Source organism: Acomys minous, assembly GCF_964271855.1.
Source record: "Acomys minous genome assembly, chromosome: 16".
In the NCBI taxonomy this organism is placed as follows: domain Eukaryota; kingdom Metazoa; phylum Chordata; class Mammalia; order Rodentia; family Muridae; genus Acomys; species Acomys minous.
In genome coordinates, this window is record NC_140498.1 from 61,677,409 (window position 1) to 61,701,366 (window position 23,958).

At 39.9% G+C, this 23,958-nt stretch overlaps 2 protein-coding genes and 1 long non-coding RNA gene across 4 annotated transcripts in view; 2 read left to right on the plus strand and 1 right to left on the minus strand.

Annotated features, from left to right (window-relative positions):
- The window catches only part of LOC311587541 (uncharacterized protein), a 297,218-nt gene that overhangs the window by 129,258 nt on the left and 144,002 nt on the right, over positions 1–23,958 (plus strand). The window lies entirely within an intron of this gene.
- LOC311587539 (uncharacterized protein) overlaps positions 1–23,958 on the minus strand; it is a 167,708-nt gene that overhangs the window by 94,793 nt on the left and 48,957 nt on the right. Inside the window, exon 2 of one of the 2 annotated variants that reach the window (XM_084764497.1) lies at positions 13,723–13,849. In XM_084764497.1, coding sequence (XP_084620623.1) covers positions 13,723–13,849 — 127 coding nt within the window. Of the gene's footprint in view, positions 1–13,722; positions 13,859–23,958 lie in introns of both variants that reach the window. The other variant, XM_084764498.1, reaches the window with a different exon arrangement.
- LOC311587571 overlaps positions 1–23,958 on the plus strand; it is a 93,713-nt gene that overhangs the window by 6,929 nt on the left and 62,826 nt on the right. The gene's annotated exons all lie outside the window — the stretch shown is intronic.

Genomic DNA, 23,958 nt, shown 5'->3' on the forward strand with positions numbered 1-23,958 from the left:
CACAGACAAGCGCATCACTTGTATAATCAGCCTCATCACTGTCAGATACCAGCTTATTCCCAATTATATAGTTTTATGGTTCCTCTGGAATAGTCTCTACAGACAACTGTGGGCTGTCATGTGGGTGATGCGAATGGGACCTGGGACTTTAGGAATAGCAGAGAGAGTTCTTAACCCTGAGCACCTGTCCAGCTCATCTCACCCTCTTTCAGGGAAGTGAACTAGAGGACCGAACACAGGATATCGGAACTAGCAGGGCACCGGGGACATCCTTTGAGAAGGCTGCAGGAATCCACTGAGCTGGTTTAAAAAGACACTCTGTGTGCTTCAGCTGGCAGAGCTGAAGGAAAGGGGACGTATAAGCCCCTTGCAGTCCAGGCAATTTCATCATGATCTCAAGGTACTTGAAATGGAGCTACACGAATTGATATTTGTCTTGCTGGATTTTGGTCTACCTTTGTTTGTTCATTTGGTGTTATTCTATGATTTTTGTGTGTTTGTAATTGGAGTGCGCATTTTGTGGCATTGTATGTTGGAAACATCATAGTATCATTTCAGCATACGGTAGAATGTGGTCAGAGAAAAGTAGCTGTCATTATCTAAGAAGTGAAGACAGACATGGCGGTCAAATGAGAATACTACCCTCAGCCTCCTATGTGTGAATATTTGTTTCACTAGGTGTTGGCAGTGGTTTAGGAGAATTAGTGGGATGGCCTTTTATAAGGCACTGTGTCACAGAGGAGAGCTGTGAGGCTTCCAAGTCCTCTGACCATGCCTGCTGTGCTCTCTACCTCCTGCTTCATGCTCACAATATGATTTCTCGGTTTTCTTTCTTTCAAGTGTTCACTTGGCCATCATTGACTCTAACCCTCTGGAACTGTAAGCACAATTTAATAATTTCTTTCATAAATTGTCTTGGAGGTAGTTTGTCTTGTGTGATCAATAAAAAAATAATCACATTACAAATGGCTTTTGTAATATCTGAACAGAGAAATGTCTCCCTCTCCAACTACAGAAACTAGGGAGGAGTTTGTTCTAACTTTAGGTCTTTTTGCGATGAGTCTCATTTGGAAATTACTATGTCAACAAACATGTCTTCAATTACAACATGGATAGCAGCCTGAATTTGCCTCTAATTGCTCAGATTAAGGGCATGTTATGTTATTCAGTTTGATTCTTCCATTCCAGTGTGTGTGTGTGTGTGTGTGTGTGTGTGTGTGTGTGTGTGTGTGTGTGTGTGTGTGTTCTATATAACACAGCCTTTAGAAGTCACAGTGATCTTCTTGCCTCATTATTCAGAGTACTTGTATAAAAAGAATGCACTACCACACCCAGCTTGAAAATTAGTGCAATTTCTTTCCTCCTCTTCCTCTTCCTCCTCGTCCTCCTTCTTTTAACAAAAAGTTTTAGCCCTAATTTTACATATATGGGTGTTTTTAATTTATGCATATCTTTGTTCTCCTTTCACGCAAAATGGACAAGGAGGCCAGGAGATTGTGTCAGACCCACGGGAACTTGATTTACATATAATATGAGCTTCCATATGTTCTGGGAATGAAACTTGGGTTTTATGGAAGAACATTCAGTTCTCTTAACTGCTAAGGTACTTTTCAGCCCAAGATTTCTGTTATTGGTTCTGTTTTCTAAGGTAGCCTCTCCATGGGTCCAACTTCATTTGCTCATTAAAAAAGTGGAATTTGCCTCCAGGTGAGTGATTTGCCCTTTGGGAGGCATGAAATTCATAATTGTTTATCCAGTACAAAATTGTCTGCCCTTAGACCATATTCATACAAGTAACAAAAATGGACTCAAAAGGTTATATTCATGTATTTCACCATACTTATTCATGAATACTGAGCAAGGAAGAAGTTGAAAGAGAAGTGTTTAGGAAGGAATGTTGGGAGGACGTAAATGGGGAAAGTGGTGTAATATCCTTTAGTTAAAATGTATGTAAATACATTTTCAATGAAAACAGGGGGGTTCAAGAGAGATGGCTCAGCAGTTAAAAGCACTAAATATTGGTACATGACACAGGTTACAGTCTAAGAACCTATATGGTAGCTAACAATTTTCTGTGAGTTCTGTTTCAGGAATTGGCTACCTTCTTTAGGCCTCTGCGAGATCTGTAAAGAGATACAAGCCGACAAAAGACCCATATAACTAAACTGAAAATAATGGTTAAACAGGGAAAAAAAATAGAACTTTCCACCGTGATGTCACAGTCCTTTGTCATACAGAAGCCATGACTCCTCAAAATAAACTTCTTCTAGCCCTGCTTGGAAGGAGCACTGGCCTTCCACTGAGCCATCCTATTCAGAACCAAAAGCAGTTTTATTCTGAGGGTACAGCAGGCCAGCACAGCCATTCAGCTAATAGCAGTAACAGCACTGCTTAGCCGTGATGTTTTCCCTACTTGTGTTGTCTATCTTTTGTTTATCTGAGAATTGCGTCATTGGAACAGCTATCCTTTAGAGCATACATAATTACCGACAGCATAGGCTCCAAAGCCATCTACTTTCATAGGGACATGGACTTTATTTTTTTATTTTTTATTTTTTTGGTTTTTCGAGACAGGGTTTCTCTGTGTATCCTTGACTGTCCTGGACTCACTTTGTAGATCAGGCTGGTCTCGAACTCACAGAGATCCACCTGCCTCTGCCTCCCGAGTGCTGGGACTAAAGGCATGCGCCACCACGCCCGGCTATGGACTTTATTTTTATCTAAGACCTTGTGGTAAAATATGAACATGTCACAGGCATTTATTTCCATCCTGTTTTATGATTTATATATATTCCTGCATGACTTTGAGGAAGGAATGACTCTAAATGCCTCTGTTTTTACATTATGACTATGTTCATGAGTGGATTTGTTAACTGAGCATGCTTAGGAAATAGACAGACCTCTACAAGAACTAGTCTAGAATTCATAATTAAAACCCCCATGCTTCTTTACTTTAGCAAAATTATTGCTTTGGAAATGACACTCATCCTGTCTTTGCAGGTAAGGTATCTTCCTATTCTTATATCTTGGTGTTCTGATTGCTATTCTTGGTAGTTAAACTGACAACCTCTGGAGTTAACACTAGTCTGACTTAGGGAGTCTTGTGCTACAGTGGGAGGAAGGATGGAGTGATTTGGAGGGGTCCCGGACACCACAAGAAGACTTAGAGAAGAAAGAGACCTAGGCCCATAGGGTCTTACAGATACTGAACCACCAACCAAAAGCATGAGTGGCTGGACCTAGGTTCCCTATACGTAGTAGGTGTGCAGCTTCTTCTTCATGTAGGTCCCCCAGCAATTACCTCATTGTCTGTCTCTGACTTTGCTGCCAGACTTTGGAGCCCTTTCCCAGAGTTGGACTGCCTTATCTGGCCTCAGTGGGAGAGGAAATGCTTAGTACTGCTGCACTGGTACCTTGGGGGTGGGGTGGTATCTCACCTACTCTGAAGAGAATGGGAGGAGGAATTAGGGGAGGAGATGTGAGGTGGGGACTTGGAGAAGAGAATGAAGGGTTCTGCGATCAAACTTTAAAGTGATTTAGAAAATTAATGGAGAAATGAAATTGTTTTTCCGAGTCAAAATAAAAAGCTTCATGCTTTCTTTTGTACAAACAGCATCAGAAGTGGTGCAGGCCCCTTCCAGGCTCAAGGATGGCTCTGCAAATCCACAGTGGTCTTTCATGCTGCGTTGTGAGCAGACCTGCAGGTGCTGTGAGCGGGGAGGATGGGCTAGCTCTGAAGCCATGGCTCTTTGAGCAAGGTGCTGCTGTCTTTAAAGGGTAGGAGAGATTGTTGATCAAGGGGAGTCCCTGAAGCTGGTCCTCCCAGGAACTGCGTAAAAACCTGTGGCCAGATTTTGAGGTCCCATGATGTCCTTGTAAATCCCTGCACTCTGGTGGAGGCCTAAGTAATTTTTCTCTATATGGGTTGCATCTCAACAGGTCATTGGCAGCTTTTTATCTTTTCTGCTGTATGCTCTTCTGGTACTCCCATGTAAGAGCACTGTCCCTGAAAAATGAACTGCTATGTCACTGTTGTACTTAAGAAATAATTCTGGGAATATCTTTCTGTGTAATCTTCCATCTGCTTAGTTGGCTAGCCTTGCAAACTTCTGTCTCTGTTAAATTGTTCACACCATAATCTGGGACTTCATCCTAAAAGAAATTTAACAATGACAGCATATGTGAAATGCAACGTTTGTTCTAGTCTCGTCTTTCTTTCTTTTTTCTTTTCTTTTTCTTTCTTTTTTTTTTTTTTTTTTGCATTAGCAAGTAATGGTTTCACACTCTCATTAAAGAGATTTTCTTTCTTAATCTCCTAAGTGTATAGAGTGATTTCTCCCTGGGAAGAAGGCATATTAATTCTAAACACCTGTACCTCTAGCTTTTCAGAAAAATGTTTCTGAGACAATGCTCATGTCATTTAGCTCCCAGTCTGTTGTCCTCCAGGGCAATGACCTTGTTGTCCTCTTGACTGAACATCCTAAATTCTTAAATTTAATGACTGTACCCTGATAGCATTTTTAATTTATCCATATGAGCCCTATAGTCAACTATCCCTTGCAGTCAGAGGAAAAGAATTTGCATAAGGAACATGGCTTTTCTGCCTTCAGATCAGAATAGGAGGAATAATTTATTATCTATTCCACAAGGGTAAATGGGGTAGGCAATCAGCTGCTGCAGCTAAAATTCTGATAAATGACCTGACCGTGGTAAGGGGAGTGCTTTTGTAATTCCTCAGCATGTTTTATTAATTCGTGTCCTGTGAACGAAGACACCAAATTGGGTTGTGGATAACTCACTAAGGCTAGGTTGATCCAAAGAATAATGAGTTTTCAATTCAAGAAGTCTCTTCTGCAGATATGTTCACTCCTGGGTGACACAATGAAGTAAACTCAGAGGTTTGAAAAACTAGCCATTATCTCTGACTGTTTGCCAAATTACAGATCTCAGCACTCACCAAGTCCATATGGGCAAGATCAATCAGTCTATCATCAATTACTATGATGGTTTGAATAGGTTTGGTCTCATGAACATAAGTGTTTGAATGCTCAGACCTTCGGGAGTGGGAGTATTATGAGGTTTGGCCTTGTAGGAGGAAGTATGTCACTATTGGGGTGAGCGATAAAATCTCTTAAATCTACCTAATGTGGAGTCCCCTCCTGGCTCCCTGTGGATCAAGATATATAATTTACAGCTCCTCCAGTACCATGTCTGTCTGGACACTGCTGTGCTTCCCACTGTGTTGATAATGGACTAAAACTCAGAAACTATAAACCATCCTCAATTAAGGGTGAAACAGAGTAGGCAATAGCTAGATCACAGCAGAAAGTTTAAGGAAGTCAGTTGCAAGGGTCCCTATTGTGAAGAAGGACATAGAAAGATGGGAATATTCTTCCAAGGTCTGCAAACTCTTCTGTTAATTTTGATGGGGATTGTGTTGAGTCTGGAGATAGCTTTTGGTGAGATGGCCACTTTTTACTTTGTTAATCCTACTGATCCATGAACATGCGAGATCTTTACACCCACTGATATTTTCTTCAATTTCTCTGTTCAAAGACTGGAAGTTTTTAAAAATCATACCAAGTTTTTCACTTGCTTTTTAAAGAGGTACTATAACACATTTTATAGTTTTTGAAGCTATTGTGAAGTATTTTTGTTTCCCTAGTTTCTTTCTCAATTCATTTGTCATTTTTGTATAGGAGACTTTTTTTTTAATTAGTTAAACTTGTTCCACGCTACTTTTCTGAAAGTGTATTTCAGTTGTAGAAGTTGGCAGTACAACTTTTGCAGTCACTAATGTATACTGTCCTTTCACCTGGAGATTAGGACACTTTGACTTCTTCCTATCCAAAGTGTATCCTTCTGATCTCCTTCAGGTGTCCCTTTGCTCTAGCTAGACCTTCTCTTACTGTATGAAATAGATGGAGAGTGCGCTGCTTTGTCTAGTTCTTGATTTTAGTGGGATTGCTTCCAGTTTCCCTCCATTAATTGGAGTTCACTATAGGCTTGCTATAAAATGCCTTTATTATGTTTAAGTGTGTCCCTTGCATCCCTAATGTCTCCAACACTTTTGTATGAAGTGGGGTTGGATAGATTGAAAGGCTTGTTGGTGCTTAATAAGATGATCAGGCAGTTTTTTTCCTCTCAGTTTATTTATATGGTAGATTTCATTTACTGATTTTCATACATTGAAAAACTGCATCACAGGAAGACGCATACTTGATCAATGTGTATGATCCATTTCATACATCCTAGAGTTCAGTTTGAAAGTATGTTATTGAGTATTTTTGCATCTATTTGTATGTAATATGTAATAATTTTTTCATTTTTAAATCTTTATATGCTTTGGGTACCAAGGAAATATGACTTCATAAAATCAATTTGGTAATGTTAGTTATGTTTCTATTTTATGGACTACTTTGAGCAGGCTGGTCATTAAGTCTTCTTGGAAACTCTGGTCAAATTCTGCTCTAAAACCACTCAGCCCTGATTTTTTGGTTCTAAATCTTTTATAATGAGTTAGAATTCACTAGGGGTTATAGGTCTACTTAAATTTTCTATATTATTGTGATTTAATCTTCATAAGTTGAACATACTGAGAAGATTATCCTCTTTTGGTATTTAGATTTTCCAATTTGGTGAAGTATACTATTTCATTTTAAATGTGCTTCTGATTTTTCAGACTTTTTTCCTTGTCTTTTACTTTGTTTCCCTTTTTGCTCCTTATTTTATTAATTTGCATATTATCTCTTTTTCTTTTAGTTACCTTGAATAACAGTTTGCTATTTTCTTGGTTTTCTAAAGGAAACTTCTCTTTGTTTCACTGATTTTTTATCTCATTCTCTTTGTTTCTATTTCATTGATTTTATTTTCAATTTGATAGTTTCTTGCTGCCTTCTTAAGTGTATGCATGCCATAGCATGCGTATAGAAGTGAGTGGATAAACTATGAGAGTCAATTTGTTCCAACATTTGTAGTTCCAGGGATTGAAGTTGGTCATTTAGCTTGTTAATAAGAGATTTACACACTGGCCCTTCTTGCTGGCTCTGATTTCTGAGAGACTTATGGAGCCCAGGTTGGTGGTCAACTCCTAGTCTTCCTGCCTCAAATGTAGCACTCTTTAATTCATGAAAGAACTGGGTTTTTGGAGGAGGGGGGCTGGAGTGGAGCAGCTACAGGAGCAAGTCTAAAGCTTTCACTGCTCAGTGGCATGCGTTCTGGGACTTGTGGGTTTTCATCACTAAGTTGTAATTTGACCACAATGGTACTTTAGAGGCTTGGAGTGGGTTTTGACATGTCATCAGGCTCTCAGGACAGGTCCCTTCAAGCGTCTTGGGGGCAGGACTTCACAAGCTTCAGTTCCCACTGTGAATAGTCACTGGTGGTCCAGAGCTACTTATCAAAGTTCCACCCTGAAACCTGATAAGCCATTGTTTGTGGGTTCTGGGAAACAAATTCAGGTCCCCTGCAAGACCAGGAAGTGCTTTTCATCCCCATAGTCTTGCTTTTCTTAATTAAATATTGGAGGTGGGTGGCAGCATGCATGGAATACATGTGGGGATTGAGAGCAACTTGGGGTAATTGTTTCTCTTCTTTACCATAAGTTCCTGAGTTTCAAACTCAGACCCTCAGAGTTGACATTGATGACTGGACCTGGTGGGTTGTGTGAAGATGTGGGAATCACATATGTTATGCAAGTGCCCAAACATTGAGCCAACTCCCCAGCAGATGGTTGTTTGACTGCAGTGGCAGGGGTGGAACTTGGGATCTCACAATGCCAGGGGAGTACCCTACCACTGAGTGGCCTCCAGGATCTCAGTCTTATGTGTAACCCCAGACCTCTTTGTAGGTTGCCAGATTTTCTTTTAACAAGATGACTGTGTGTTTGTGGAGACTCTCACTGTCAGACATAGTCCAAGATGTTTGGAAATGCAAAACTCTAGTATCCTCATTGTTGGAAGCATCCAGGGCCTCAGATCAGGGTCTCATATCAAAGACAAATGATATTTTGAACCAAATAACTCACTGGGTCTAGAACTCATGTAGGGAAAGTACATAACAGACAGCAATAAGTTGTCCTCTCACTGCTACATGCATACCATGGTACAGATGGATACACATGAACACAGCTCAAATATTTTTAAAAGAATATGTATTTATTATGTATACAACACACTGCCTACACATTACTGGTATATCATATAATCCTACAGGACAAGCAGTTGTAGAAAGAACCAATAATACCTTAAAAGGGATGCTCATTAAAGAAAAAGGAAGGGTAAAGACCCCCAGGGACAGATTAAATAATGCATTGTTGACTCTGAATTTTCTTAATGTTGATGAAAAAGGAACAAAAGCAGCTGAGAGACATTGGGTTATAGAAAAAACCTGAGGAACTAGGACAACCAATATATTATTAAGGATCAGTGGACAATGGAAGTGAAACCTGCAATAGTTTTGAGATGGGGACAAGGTTATCCTTATGTATCTACAGGGAATGAAAAAATATAGTTACCACCAAAACTTATAAAGATTAGATATGAATAGGGAAGACATTCCACTACCTGAAACATGAATATCTTCGCACAGCAAGGGATTCTTAGGGGTTACCTGACCCTCATGACATGACATTCTTTCAAACAACATGGCTATCACAGCTCAAACAAACATATAAAGTTGATCCCTTACACCTGCTCAAAAATAGGGCAGAAATGAAATGTACCTATACTAAGACTATGTAAAGTTTGTTTATTTTCAGTGCAAAAGACCAACATAATAATGAGGAAAAAGCAAGTAGCTTAGGTGATTTAATCTCATAGACTGCCTCCGCAGTTTCCTCACAAATTGGTATGCATATCAACTTCAAAATGTTAGCCCAGGGCATCGATTTCAAAAAGCCTGGATAGAAAAACATACAGCTAGCTTTTCTAGTACTGGAACGACATCCTAATTTTCTATGCATACACAAAAGATGACCTCCTCATAGACAGCAAAAAAGGAATTTTAAGAACATGACACCGTGATTCCCAAAAGGTTGGATAGATGTTGTTGTTGGGTTACCCATGTTTGTTATTGTCTAGGGGGGTTGGTTATCAGTTAGTAAAGGTTACATTTGGGGATTTATTTCTCACCTCTATCCTCCTTTCCTTCCTATCTTCTATCCTATCTAGTGTTAAGGAAAAAGGGGGAAAGGGAAAGATAAAAAGGCAGATACAGAATTGTAGTATAGAAGGTAGATTATTGAATCTACTAGCCTCAAATATTTTACATCACTATTGTATATTGATAGAAATTTATGATTATTTGTTTAACCTTTGTGTAATGTATTGTACATCAGACGCAACTCATTTGAAAATGGGATGTATAGTTCTGGTCTTATGAAAGCTACCTCTTCCAAACTGCTCAGGATGGTTGGAGATGCAAGTCAGGAGTTATTCGCATGTAAATCTTGTAGTCTTGTTAGAGACTAGTTTAGTTAATTATAGGAAAAGCTATATTTAGCTTCTTGTATATGTTTTCCAGGTTAAGGAGCTTGCAAATAGCTAGAAACAAGCAATGTCTTTTTAGATATACTCAGATAGATAAATCGATTGATCGATAGATAGATACATAGATCAGTATAGTTATTCACTATAGTAAATACATAGATGGTCTTCAAACACTTCAGAGATTTACAGAATAAGGCATTTAATTAGGAAGGGCTCTCCTGACAGAGAGATTCGTCTGCTTCTAGCAGCACACCCAATCTACTTTAATGAAGCTGATGGGCATCTATGAAACAAATGTGGCAAAATAGCCACTGAATTAAAAAAAAAAACCTGTTCTTTACTGTTGAGAGCAGATTGACTATCAAAATGGTGAACGAAGATGTCACTGGAAAATTGTGTGTCGACCTTCCAGAGACTAGGTGGGCCAGTCCTTCAAACTTCCTGCTTCATAGAACAAGTCTGTGAGATACTCTGGACTGTTGGGCTGAAGACTGAATGCCCCAACAATGTATCCTTTGGTGACACGCCAGGCAGTCAACTGTCTCTCTCATGTCTATACTTTTGGATGCTGCTTGCCTGCACTCCTACATATTAGGCAATAGTTTCTTTTTATGTCTCTGATGGGGTTAAAGACTAAATAGTCATAGGATTACTACAATGAAGGTTTAGTTGTTTAAGACAGAAGGGCTTGTTTTTAGGTTGATAAGTGGGAGTTATGACAAGAAAGTGATTTAAGAAACTTTGGACACTAAGCTAGGATTCACTAAGAAAGGAAAGATAGTGGAATACTTTCTCCAGGATTGTCAAAGACAAATGGAGTGGACCTTGTAAATGTAACTTTTACCAGATAATTCTCATAAATATTCTTATTGAATATAGTTTATTTTAATAGGAGAGGAGATAAGAACTGGGTGTAAACATGTTTTTGTTTTGATACCCAGTGTGGGATGTAAAATAGACTCGTGTGAGAGCGCTCACTTCCCCACGCCCCACCCCTTCCCTGCTGGAAACAGACTTGGGAGAGAACAGGTGATGTTAGTCCACTAGATGAGGAACCTTCGCTTGCAGGCGCATGGTCTTTGCAAACTGATAAACATCCTACTATGGACTCTGAACAGATATATTTGCCCCCAAACAAGGGGCTTTGCTTTTTGGCTGTTTGGTCTTGGCTTTTCATCACTCCATTTTGAGAGGCTCCCAGAGAGAACTGCTCCAGAGAATGGTTTGCAGTTCTGGCTGCTCCTCTGTTTTCCAGCTGTTGTGCTTGCAGTCAGCTTTACTGAATTCCTGATTTGGGGTTTAACAGGTGCCCTGGAGTTCTGTTGACTATGTCAGTGGAATCACTCCAAGGAACTGAGTCTGAAAAGGTCTGCTACTATTTGTATAAACCTCTTTTCTCTCCTATCTAGGATAGATGGGCTGGAAGGGAGGTATAAGCATTAAAGAAACTTCTATAATGTAGGTTTTCAGAAAGTTCAAAGCCTACAGTTCACCATGTTAAACAGTCTCAGGGTTTCTTTCCAGTATAATTTCTTCCATGTCCACACAGATGACTGTGATATGAAAAGGCTTTACCACATTGCTCATATTCAAAGAGTTTCTCCATAGAATGGACTGCTCATGTATTAAAAGATGACCATTACATGCAAAGGCTTTTCCACATAGCTTATATTCAAATGGTTTCTCTCCAGAGTGAGTTCTTTTATATATTAGATGATGTGAGGTGAAAAGGCTGTATAACATTAATTGCATTCATAGAATTTCTCTCCAGTATGAAAAGGCATGTAAAGGCTAAGACATATTAAACACATTCATAAAGATTCTCTCCTGTATGAATTCTTACATGTCATCGAAGAGACCTTTGCCATGCAGAGGCTTTACCACATTGATTACATTAATAAGGTTTCTCTCCTGTATGAGTTCTTTCATGCATTTAAGGATGTCTGGAGTATGCAAAGGCTTTACCACATTGATTACATTCATAAGGTTTCTCTCATTTATGAATTATTTTATGCCTTTGAAAACTGCTGTGCCATGCAAAGGCTTTACCACATTGATTACATTCATAAGGTTTCTCTCCTGAATGAATTCTTTCATGCATTTGAAGAGAACTGCGCTGTGAAAAGGCTTTACCACATTGACAACATTCATAAGGTTTCTCTCCTGTATGAATCCTTTCATGAATTTGAAGATGTCCGTGGTATGCAAAGGTTTCACCACATTGATTACATTCATGAGGTTTCTCTCCTGTATGAATTCTTTTATGCCTTGGAAGATTCCTGTGCCGTGCAAAGGCTTTACCACATTGATTACATTCAGAAAGTTTCTCTCCTATATGAAAAGGCATGTAAAGGCTAAGAAGTATTAAACACATTCATAAAGATTCTTGCCTGGATGAATTCTTACATGTCTTAGAAGAGACCTGTGCCACGCAAAGACTTTACCACATTGATTACATTCATAAGGTTTCTCTCCTGTATGAATCCTTTCGTGCATTTGAAGATGTCTGGGGCATGAAAGCCTTTACCACATTGATTACATTCATGAGGTTTCTCTCCTGTATGAATTCTGTCATGAACTTGAAGATCATTTTGCTGTTCAAAGACCATAAAACATTGTTTACAACCATAGGCTTTCTCTGCAATTTCTGTTCTTTTATGAATTTGGAGACGACTGTGATTTACAAAGCCTTCACCATACTGAATATCTTCATATGTTTTCTCTCCAGTAGGAATTATTTCTTGCCTTTGAGGATGACTTTGACATGACAAAGATTTACCACACTGAGTAAATAGAGAGGATTTTTCTCCAGTATATCTTCTTTCATTCCTGCAAAGATAATTAGCACATGTCAAAGTTATACCACAATCATTACACTGATAAATCTTTTTATCTCTGTGAATTAATTTTACATTTTGGTCTAATTTTAAAAGTAATTAGAACTCATGGTATTATCACGTTATTGACTTTCATTTTTCTTCCATCTTCATGTGTCATTTTGCATCTTTGAAGAACCCTGTGATGACAAGATCATGTACTGCATGGACCACATTTATAGCACCTTTTACTATAGAAGAGGTTTTTCACATATTGGAAGAGAACTGGGAGAAGTGAGATTTACCACTCTGATTACATTAAAATTTTTCCTATCATGTGAGTCATACTACAATTGCAAAGTGAACCGAGGCAAACAGAGGCAATCCATGTTGATATTATTCATGGAACTTTTTCTGCACTCAGAGTTTATGGATGTATTGCCAATAACATTGGAAAAGCCATTAATTGTAAACACGAATTACATTCAGAATTTCTACAAGTTATAGGTACTACTACAAATCTTCTAATTCTTCTGAGGAAGAGAGGGTTATATTGCTTTGTCCTATGTTGCTACGCTGACAGGGCTTGTATCCATTTTGATAAATGACATATCTATTAGAGAAGATAAGAAATGAAAAGGTTTACCCTGCATTCACAGTCTCACTTTTTGTTTTTTTCACTGAAACACTGTACAAGGATTAGAGTTTCTCCATAACAACATTCTTCACTTTCATAAATTGCCCCTCTCACTAAACTGAACAACATTACTGTAAATTTCTTATGAACACACAGCTTTATGATGGACTACTTGTTCATTAGAAAGTTTTTTACATAGACTTATCACCGATTTAATGTGTATATCTTCTGCAATATCTAAGTGGTGTAAGACTAAAGAGATTAGCAGTTCCATAGTCTATGTGTCAAATGGTGATATCTGTTAATACATTGTTTTCTTATCTTCTTTCTTAGAGAAATGACTTACAAAAATAAACCAGATAGCTGATTTTGAGGTACATGTTTTTGTCAGAATTTAATAATCATCGATACACTTCAAGCAGTGCATATTTATACTCTTGCATCTGATTAGAACTTAAAGGATGCACTAAAAGTAATTCAGGTACACATTTGTATCAACTTGCACATGAAAATTACCTTCTAGATCTTTTAGAACTTTGAAGATTTTCTTCAATGTTATGGTCTTCCCAATTGTAACCTAAAATAGAGTACCAGAAAATGCATGATATATTATTGGAAATTAGGCAAAATTCAAGTTACCCTCCAGTTAACCTCAGACATCTGGCTGATTTATTTATCTCATTCATCCTCAGTTTCAGTTGACATTATAATAACAAATAACAGCAACGGAGAAACAGTTATCATTAGATTTTAAAAAGCAACATAAAATTCACAGTCCTACCTATGGCAGTGAGGTTCCTGTAGGTCTCCAGCATCACCTCTCTGTAGAGACTCTTCTGGGCAGGATCCAGCAAAGCCCACTCTTCCTGAGTGAATTTCACATTCACATCATCATAGGTCACTGCATCCTATAACATCTCATACAGGTGTGCAAGAGAAAGCATGGTAGTGATAACACTGTAACTGTGTCCTTTATTGACACTATAGTCACATAATTCTGTGGCTTCCTCCACTTATTTCCAGGTACAGATATTCTAATGTAACCAAGTCATTTTATAAGGATCCTGAATACTGAGGTCCACTTGTGTCATTCCTCACCCCTAGAATAGGACATAGCCTTTCAAGATAAATGTCAATCAACATAGAGGAATGGGGACATAGAGAAACAGTTGAGGAGTACTGGGCTCACGTCAGAGAAGTTGTATAAACAAGTATTAATTATAAAAATGATTTTTATACTGAGTGTATTTTCTCATTCCGTTAATCTCAGTAGTCAAGAAGTTCAGGCAGGAGTAGCTCATGATTTGACTGCCAGCCAAGTCTATGCAATAAATTCTAGGACAGCAAGAGGTAGAAATTGTGGTTCTCCTCTCCCTTGGGTGGTAGGGTTTGGCCATCATCCCACCAAGGCAAGAGGATCAGAAGACAAGACTTAGGGCTCAGAAGGCTGAAACAACAATGGAGATTAAATACTCTGGGAACCACTTTAGGAGCTAGGTCAGCATAGTCAGCGAGAACAAAGGCTATGTAGATTTTCAAGAACGGGTGGGGAGCTTCCATGATAGGTGTACAGAATTGGTTGAAAGCAGGCACTTTTAGGATGCTTATTTCACAGGTGGCAGCAAGTTCCTGTCATATGAACAGGAACACAGTGCCTAATTATCCTATAGGTGCAGGGAGGGGAGAGCTAGCAGGGAGCTTTGTCAAGCGCCATATATCAAATACAATTGGCGCATCTATATCTAAAGACACTCTCTAGGTGGAGTATGGAGAGAGCTGGAGGCCATGATGGAGAGAGGGAGGCCTGCACCTAACACCGACTTCAAAAAAGCTATCTGGACTGGGAGGACTGCAGCCCCAAATGGCAGGGCCCTTCAAACACATATTAAGACCCTGAATCCTGTGCAGAACACACAACCAAACAAAATAGATAAAAAGAACTATCTGGTCTTTACTGAAGTTCCTACAAAGTATCAGGCATTCCCTCCAACTCTGCATCATCTTCCAGAAAGTTGAAGTGCCTCAATTTAAATGGTACCATAAATAAGATCTTACTAATAGAAAATATATGTTTAAGAAGTTAAAAATGGAGAGATGAAAATATTAGCAATATAGATGTTGATAATAAATGAACAACATAGGGCAGGGGAGATGGTACACTAGAGCTATTGCTGGTCTTGCCAATAATGTAAGTCAATTGCCAGTATTCACACTGGAAGTTCACAACTACCCATTACACCAAGTTCAGATTCCTGAGTCTGAGTCCATCTTCTGACCACGATGAGGACCAGGCACATTTTCATGTACATATTCATGCACAAGGCAAAATGCACGTATTCATTTAAAAACTCAGATAAATGCTACTTGTAGGTAGAATTACAGACAACTACATTCCAGTGACCCAGAAAGCTCATGTAGTTTAATGTCATGAATACATGCCATCCTGAGGAATAGAATATAGGTACTTCCAACTTTACAATTCAAGATGTGGATTAAAATATGCACAGCAGCACATTTACATGCAAGCATACATGCAAATACTACATCCCAAGCCCATCAGCTTGTAATATAAAAATAAAACAAGCTAGGCATTTTTTGCCACATCAAATCTCAGCACTGTGTAGCCAGAGTAAGATGGATCACTAAGTTAAAAGTTGGCTTGGTATATTTGCCTACTTTCAAGACAGCAAGAGCTACACAAAAAAACATTTTCTTCAAAGTCAAAATTCAAAATAAAAAATGAAAAACAAAAACAGTTAAAATAAAAACTAATTCAAACTATAAAAACAGTTAGCTAGGAAAAAAGCTTAGCATTGAATAGCTTCTACTGCATCTTCTATGATATAGGGATGGAGTGTATACTAATGAGGGCAAGACAGCACAAGAAGGAAGCTGACTGGTCAGTTCCAACCACAACACAGGAGACACAAGGAACAGGAAAAGGGTTGAGTCTACAGACACTCAAATCCCATCCTCACTAAAGAATCTAGAAAGGCTCCTCTTAGAAAACCTTCCATAATATTCCCCAAAGAATGCCACAAATGGGAGACAAGTGTTCAAAGACATCATTCTCCCTGTGAGATTTTTTATTTGGACCTTCCACGATGAAAATATATTTAGTCTCAATTCAATGATCCTAATGGTCTGCAACAGCACATACACTGTTCAAATGTCCAAAGATTCATTCGACACTCGAGGCAATCTGTTAACGTCCACATTTTGTAAAATCAGAAAACAAGTTAAATCCTTCCAACATACAATGGCACAGAAAACTCTTTCCCATTCCAATAGACAGGAATGTGTACATAGTGAGAGAAGAATGGACCAAGGCAGGAAACCCAACAGAGCAAACACCAACTCCTGCTGCTCTTTCTCAGAGACTTAGGGCTTTGGTTTCCAAGGACTTAGATGGCCCTATCACTGAAGATCTCACATATTTCTCAGTTAGGTTCCTTCCCATTCCTATGTGCATCTTCCCTGGGCAGCTTTCTCATAGCTTAGGTATCTGAACCTCTTGTCCTATCAAAATGCAACTCAGGCTTCATACTCAGAGCTTCATGATATAAATCTCACAGTATTCTCACTTTGCCAAACACAGATAGCTGGAACAGTGCTGAACTAAAACCACAGAGGAGGGATCCATAACATGAAATTTTGCATAATTTTTGTTTCCGCAATCAGCACATATAGATGATATTGTCAAGTTTGGCTTCTCATTTGGAATGAATCCTTTTCAAGTTGGGCCACAAGTGTAGAAGGTTTTATAGGAAGTTCCTTCCTGGGTCTAGAAATCACTTTGCCTACTGCTTCCATTAGGTTTAGCCTGAGGGAGCATTACACTTAGGGCACTTTCTTGGGCTTAAAAAGCAGAACAAAGGCTTTTTTTTGAAGGATGATAATATTCTTAAAATCCCTACATCTGTTCCATCAGGTGGCTGCCATCTGAAACTACCTAGTGCTCTTTCCCTCTACACACAGACTGTGCATTTATTTCTACACCTCCTGTTGATTTTTTTCACTGTAGTCCTGAATAAGTCACTAGCAATAACCACCCAAGTGATTCAATATTCCATCTAAGAAATCTGGCCTTTATTCATCAATTGTGCCCTATTCAATTCCTCTAGGCATGGGCAGAATAAAAGGTTCTGGGCCAAAATATCACACAAATGAGATCTAGATTAATTTTTTCATGGAGTACATTTTACAGTGAAATCCTATGACCTCAACTGCCTCTGCCTGTAATACTCTCAACACTCTCTGCATTACTCTCTTCCACGACCTACAAAAGCAGCTGAGTAATCTCTTTTTGTACAGCTCTCTATGCCTTTTGTTATTCATGTCCTTAGTTTTCCACATTCCTCCAAAAGAGAATATTCCAGGTTGTATCCAGCATTAAAATAACTTGTTGTGCACCATTTTAAATAAATTTCTACTTACTACTTGGCTGTTATGACTAAATCCTCTAACAAAAAGCATCTTAGGTCTGAATAGGTTTACATGTTTGGTCCTGTCACATCACACTCCATCATTTTTGGAGCTACAGGCAGAATCTCAAGCTAGAAAATGAAGCCAAAACAATTAATAAACATTGTTTCCTGGCTTGGTCTCTTGCTTTGGCACTGTTTCATGCTCAGTTATATCTCTTATCTGGTGAAGTTACACCTACTTGCGGATATTTTCAACCTCAATGGAAAAGCGTCCCCACAGCAGTCAACAATCACCACAATCTCTAAGAAACATAGCAACCAGCCATTCTGATGAGGCCACACCATCACCTGAGGCTCAGAAATGTCCAGTACTCAAATCCATTTGAACACAGACACAATAAAACATGAGAATGTTTTAAACACTCAAAGAAACTTGTTAACCACATCAGTCATTTAAGTAGCAAGACACCAAACACTGATGATTGCACTAACCGGGAAATGCAGATTTGCTAAGAAATGAGAAGAAGCAGGTCTTTAGAAGCAAGATGACGAAAGTAAAATTGTTTCTCCACAGAAAGTCCCCCAAATTAGGAACTTATAACATATTAAAATTTCAGAAGACAACAATCGGGGAAGCTCTATCATTCTCTAGAGAAACAGCAATATAAGTAGATTATACTTACTAAAATCACACAACAGAGATGGCACCACTGATTAAAGCAGGCACAAAGGACAATGTTGAAATATAACAATGTCCTTTAAACAAGTACTACAGGATTACTGTCAACTCAAAATCAAAGAAGTCTCTGTCCAGCACTCCCCCTGTGCTGGTTCTTCTTGCCAACTCAAATGGCAGCGAAACCTTCCTTGCCATGAGCTCCCTTTGTAAACTTGGTAAGCTTTGTAGACTTGGCAGGAACTGTCCAGGACCCTGCCTGAGGAGTTCTAGCAGCCAAATCCTGCTGATTCAAGTTCTGCCCCTTTGCCACACTCTATAACTTTCCCCCGGACACCCCTCTTCTGGTCTTCAGCTTCTCTGAGGGCCACCCCTTGTGGGACTCCCCATCCATTTCTGTGCTATGATTACATCACTTCAAATTGGTCAGGGAAAACAATTCTTACACAGGTCCCCTTTATTTGTAACTCCCCCCCAAATCCAAGGAAGTTCAAGGACAATCATTCACTGGTGCCTCTTTTTCCTGAGTTACTAGTTAGAGCCTTGCCTGTAAGGAATTGAAGGACTGTCTTCCTGACAGTGGGAATGAGAGGGTTAGGTGCTCAATAAAGTCTTAACTACACAGCATGAAGAAAGGGTGAGCTACAGGAGATGTTGCTCTAACAGAAAAGAATATGAAAGCCTTTGAGAAAAAGAATGAATATTTTGATTACTGGGAAACATTGGCATGAGCAGAAACAAATAAAAGATTAGAGCAGTGATGCATAAAAAAGTGAATTCTAAAAATACCATCCATTGCCTTTTTAGAAAGATAAATATAATTTGAAAAACACACACGCAGACTGATTTTTAAAAAGAGCAGAAACTTCTCTGTTAGAGGGAATGGCATTAATAAGACAGTGATTGACCTTGCCCCTATGTGCAATGTTAGCTGCTGAGATCTGTATTCTGACACACACAGCTACAGACAATGGCTCCTTAACCTAAATTGTAATATTTACTGACTCAAGCTAACCTAAGTAAAAGGTAACCAAACATCTGATCTTCTTTTATTCACATGCATGAATTAATACATGATGGGAAATTACAAATTCTGACACCCTGCTAGAATCAGGTCTTTCCTCACAATGGGGACCCCTGGAGCTGAATGTCTCAATCATTAATCTGTGATCTAGCCATTGTCTACCCAGTTTCACTGGGCACTTTCTAGAATCCTCCTCTTCCGGTATGACAGCAGAAGCCATGCTGCACATGTTTCTAAAATGGCCAATTCATTACATAGCTCAAAAGAGTAATTATGTTTGTCTGTGTTTTCGAGACTGTCCTAGACTCACTTTGTAGACCAGGCTGGCCTTGAACTCACAGGGATCCACCTGCTTCTGCCTCTTAAGTGCTGGGATTAAAGGTGTGGCCACCGAGCTCAGCTTCAAATGAGTAATTTTAAAACACTGTTGTGGTATAGTCTTTTATCTAGAGAATTTAGAATTTTTCACCAAGAGGAAAACAAGGTCACTGCCCTGGGGAGCAACAGGTTGGTATCCAAGCAACTTGAGTCAACATAGTTGGTCTCAGAAACATTTTCCAAAAGAATAAATATAAGCTGTCCTAGAATTGTCGTGCCTTTTCAGGAAGAAATCACTCTACACACAATTGAAAGATTACTTTAAAATCTGTTAATGATAGCATGCATCCAGTTCTGGCTAATGATGCCAACAGATTTGGCATTCCACATAAGCTCTCTTGTCTTTTCATGTCAGGCCCCAGGTTATGTTTGGAACAATTTCAATATGGTCTGAGACTGCAAGTCTGGCCACTTAGACTGATGAGGGATTACACAGTAAATACATTACCAGAATCCTTTCTGAAATACACTAGTGCCCTGAAAAAGCAGCTCATTCTTCAGTGACAGGGACCAGAGTTCGAGGTCCCACAAGATGAGAAGATAAAAGAAGAGGAAGGTAGAAAGTAGAAGAGCTGAGGTGGGGAGGACTTGCACAAGCTATGACTTACGCCAAGAAAGCTTCTCAAGAATAGCATTTTGTGTATTACATCCATGGAGGAAATGGACCATACGTGAGGCTTCTATGAAGTAATCAGAAATTTATCATACCATAGCACAAACACGGAACAAGTCTTATAAAACAAAACTGCACATCAGGAACACAGGTCTCTCACAAACTACTGACCAAGCCCAGAGTGGATTTGGGACTGATCAACTCAAGCCTGTATGGTAGAATCAGTTAGGTTTTCAGGAGCTGAAGACCCCTCACCCCAAGGACAATGGACCCAGATCAATGCCAGCTCTCCCAAGCATATTCCTAGCTTTGGAGAAGGAGCCCTATTTTATCCTGAGTACATCCCTGCCTTAGAGGAAGCTCACAGGCCTAGGCCACAGGCTGTTTCTGTCTCTGTCAAATATTTTCTTAGGTTTGCAAAACAGCTGTGCAAAACTATGCTTTTCTCAAGAAGAAAACTGGACCTTTATGCCACACCAGGCCTTAATGTTCGCTGTGACACTGTAATGCCCCAGTGAGGAATTTATTAGTGGCCTGTTCTTTTGAAGATGAAGATGGGCCAAGTGGCTGGTTTTAAATCAAAGTTGTTTCCTCTGCTATGACTTGGAGCCAAATGTGTTGACAATCCTGGTGAATCAACACGTGTGCCCTAGCATCCTAATCTCTAACAGGCTAACTTCTCTGTGGGGTGTTTTAGACGCTGTTCTCCCTCAGCTAAATTCTACTTGCTGTCATTGGTAAATGCTGTACGATATCAATTATCATCTTGTACATCACAGCTCAATACTGAAGGGTTACCCAACACATGAGATCACATTTACAACCTCCACAAAATTATATGTGTGTGTGTATATATATATATACACATATATATACATATATATGTGTGTATATATGTATACATATATATATTGTTTGTTTGTTTCTTTCTTTCGAGGCATTGCTTCTCTGTGTTAGCCTTGGCTGCCAGGGACTCACATTGTAGACCAGGCTGGCCTTAAACTCACAGCGAGCCACCTGCCTCCTGAGTGCTGGGATTCGGGGCGTGTGCCATAATGCCGGGCTTCCAAATATATCTTAGACCAAATGTTACATGCTAAGAACAGATTTTTAGAAGTTAGAGAAACTAGGGGTCTGAGTTTGTAATCCTGCCAAGGATGTTTCTACTCACAAGCCCCTGCTCCCAATGCTTTGTGTAGATGTAATCCACACAGTGCAGTTAGTCAGAGACCATCACCAAGTCCAGAAAATTACTAAGACCGAAAAGGACCTCACAGATGGCCACATCTTCTGCTGCTTATCTAGCAGCCCCAGGGAGCTGATGAGGGATTACACAGCAAATACATTCCCAGTTTCCTCTGCCCAGCTGTCTGTTCCTCCCACTGTGAGCAGTGACTCTGCACTTACCATATTGTGTCTTCTGACCTTGCCTGAGCTCCCCTCACAGCACTCAACAAAAACACTCGGAGTATATCGCACATGGTTACTCAAGTCCGCTCCAGTGCAGAGAGGAACTTACAGCATGGCACCCGGAAGAACACTCTTTCTCTCTTTCCTGGAGTCCCTGGTTGGCCATTGAGTCTTGGGTGACAGGAGCACTTCCCTATGGTTAGAGTGTGCTGAAGGGACACAGCACAGTAGTTCCTGGAACATGCTTCCATTACAGGACCAGTGTTTTTTTCTTAAGTGGAGAAATTTGCATTTCAGTAGCACTCCTTCCTGTTCTCCAAGACCCTGCCTGCATTTCCACCTTTGCACTCACTCCAGGGCAGAACCAGCCACTCAGGCCTCCTGAGCTCAGATGCCTGCCCCTCCCCCTTTGCTCCTGAGCTCACCAGGTCCCAACTTCTGAGCTTGCCTGAGGCACCAGCAAAACCCTCAGGCACTTCCCTTCTTCCTGGAATCAGGGTGCACAGCTTGCAAAGCCTTTGCTCATTTTGAAGTGGAGTTATCAGTCTGTCCCACAAGTCAAAGGGTACACAAAAGATTCCAAATTAAAGAGAGTTTAGGAAACAATACTTTGGTTCTCTGTCTTCATGCTATGTTCAAGTAAACTGCAGCTACCTTTCACCTGATAGATATGAAACAAACCTGGGAGGAGAGCAGAAAAGAGATGATAATCATTTTAGAGCACTCTAGTTAATCAACACATCATGCTCAGTGGAAAGGTGATTAAAAAGAAAACAAAAACCCACAGTTGTGCTAGGGCTGCGGGTGGGGGTGGCAGGTAGAGGGTGGAGTGGAGGTGGGAAGGGAGGGGGCATGGGGGATGAGGGTGTCTTCTCCAGCAAGGAGAGAAGAGTCAGTGGGTCTCTGCTGAGCAGAGGGCTCTTAGATGAGATAGGGAATCAGCAAGGACAGGGAGGGAGCCAGGCATGATGTTCAGGTGACAGACTAGCAATCATGCTGCTTCCCTGCTGTGACACACAGGCTACTAGGTGATTTATTTATACAAGTTTCAGATAGCATGCCAGTAACCCCAGCATTTTGGAGGACAATTCATATCCTTGAATATATATAAATTTTGTGGCCACGCCTTACATCAACCTCTCCCCATACCCATTAATCCTAGTTAGAGTCCTGGTTTGGCAAAATGAATGTCTTTTTTTTTTTTTTTTTTTTTGGTTTTTCGAGACAGGGTTTCTCTGTGTAGCCTTGGCTGTCCTGGTCTCACTTTGTAGACCAGGCTGGCCTCGAACTCACAGCGATCCGCCTGCCTCTGCCTCCCAAGTGCTGGGATTAAAGGCGTGCGGCACAAAGCCCAGCCTCAGAATGCATGTCTTTGTACCCCATTCACCATTGGTGGCCAGGGAGGCCAGGAGTTGGTGTCAGAACGTCTGGGACTAGAGCCAAAGATAGTAATGAAGATGCTTTATGAATTTCCCAGAAGCTCTATGGTAGCTAACAACCTGCTGTAATTTCTGCACCAGGAGATCTGAGAGCTTCTTGGCCTTTGTAGGCACTGTGGACAAATATATACAGGCAAATACTTGTAATCATAAAATAAAAACAAGGTTTAAAAAAAAAAGAAGGAATGGAATTCTCTACAGTGATGTCACAGGCCTCAATCAGAGCAGCCAGGGCTAGGTAAAATGAACTCTTTTGAGTCCTACACAAAAGCAAGTGTGTCCTTCTTTTTATAATTTGTATATGTTCCTGCATTATTTTTACCCAACAGTGGCGTCAGATGTCTCTGTCTTTACATTGCGACCATCTTTAGACGTGGATGTGCTAGTTGAGCATGAGTAGGAATAGGCAGAACTCTATATGAACTTGTCCAGACTCATGATACAGTACCCCAGGCTTCCTTTTGGAGAGAGTTTTCTGAAATAAGGCTTTCACACCGGAAAGACATTTCTTTAATGCGGATCTTTTGAGATGATAATATTGATCTTTAATTAGGGCCACACCTATGGGTGTCAACCTACATATAATGAAGATATTGTAGAAGGAAGCTTTCTTTCTTTGCCTGTTTTCATTAGTCTTGGATAGGAAATTTTCATTCCTTTAGTGTCTGTACATCCTAATTTTTGGACTTCTGGAGTATACTGAGCACCAGATAAGACATCCTGCCTCATGGACCAAACAAGTTCTGGAGTCTTTACGTTTCTTTTGGTAGATAGCCAAGGTTGAACTAGCTGGACCACAGTTGTGAGACATTCAAAAAATTTACTTTCAAAATACACAGAATGAAATCCACTCTACCAGTTGTGCTCATGTTGAGAACCTTGACTAATAAACCTGTGTTTTTCATCTGCCCACTGTGGAAGATGTGCTGGGAAGCAATAGTACTTTTGTTGTTGTTTGGTTTTTTGTTTGATTTTCAAGACAGGGCCTCTCTGTGTATCCTTGACTGTCCTGGACTCCCTTTGTAGACCAGAATGGCCTCGAACTCACAG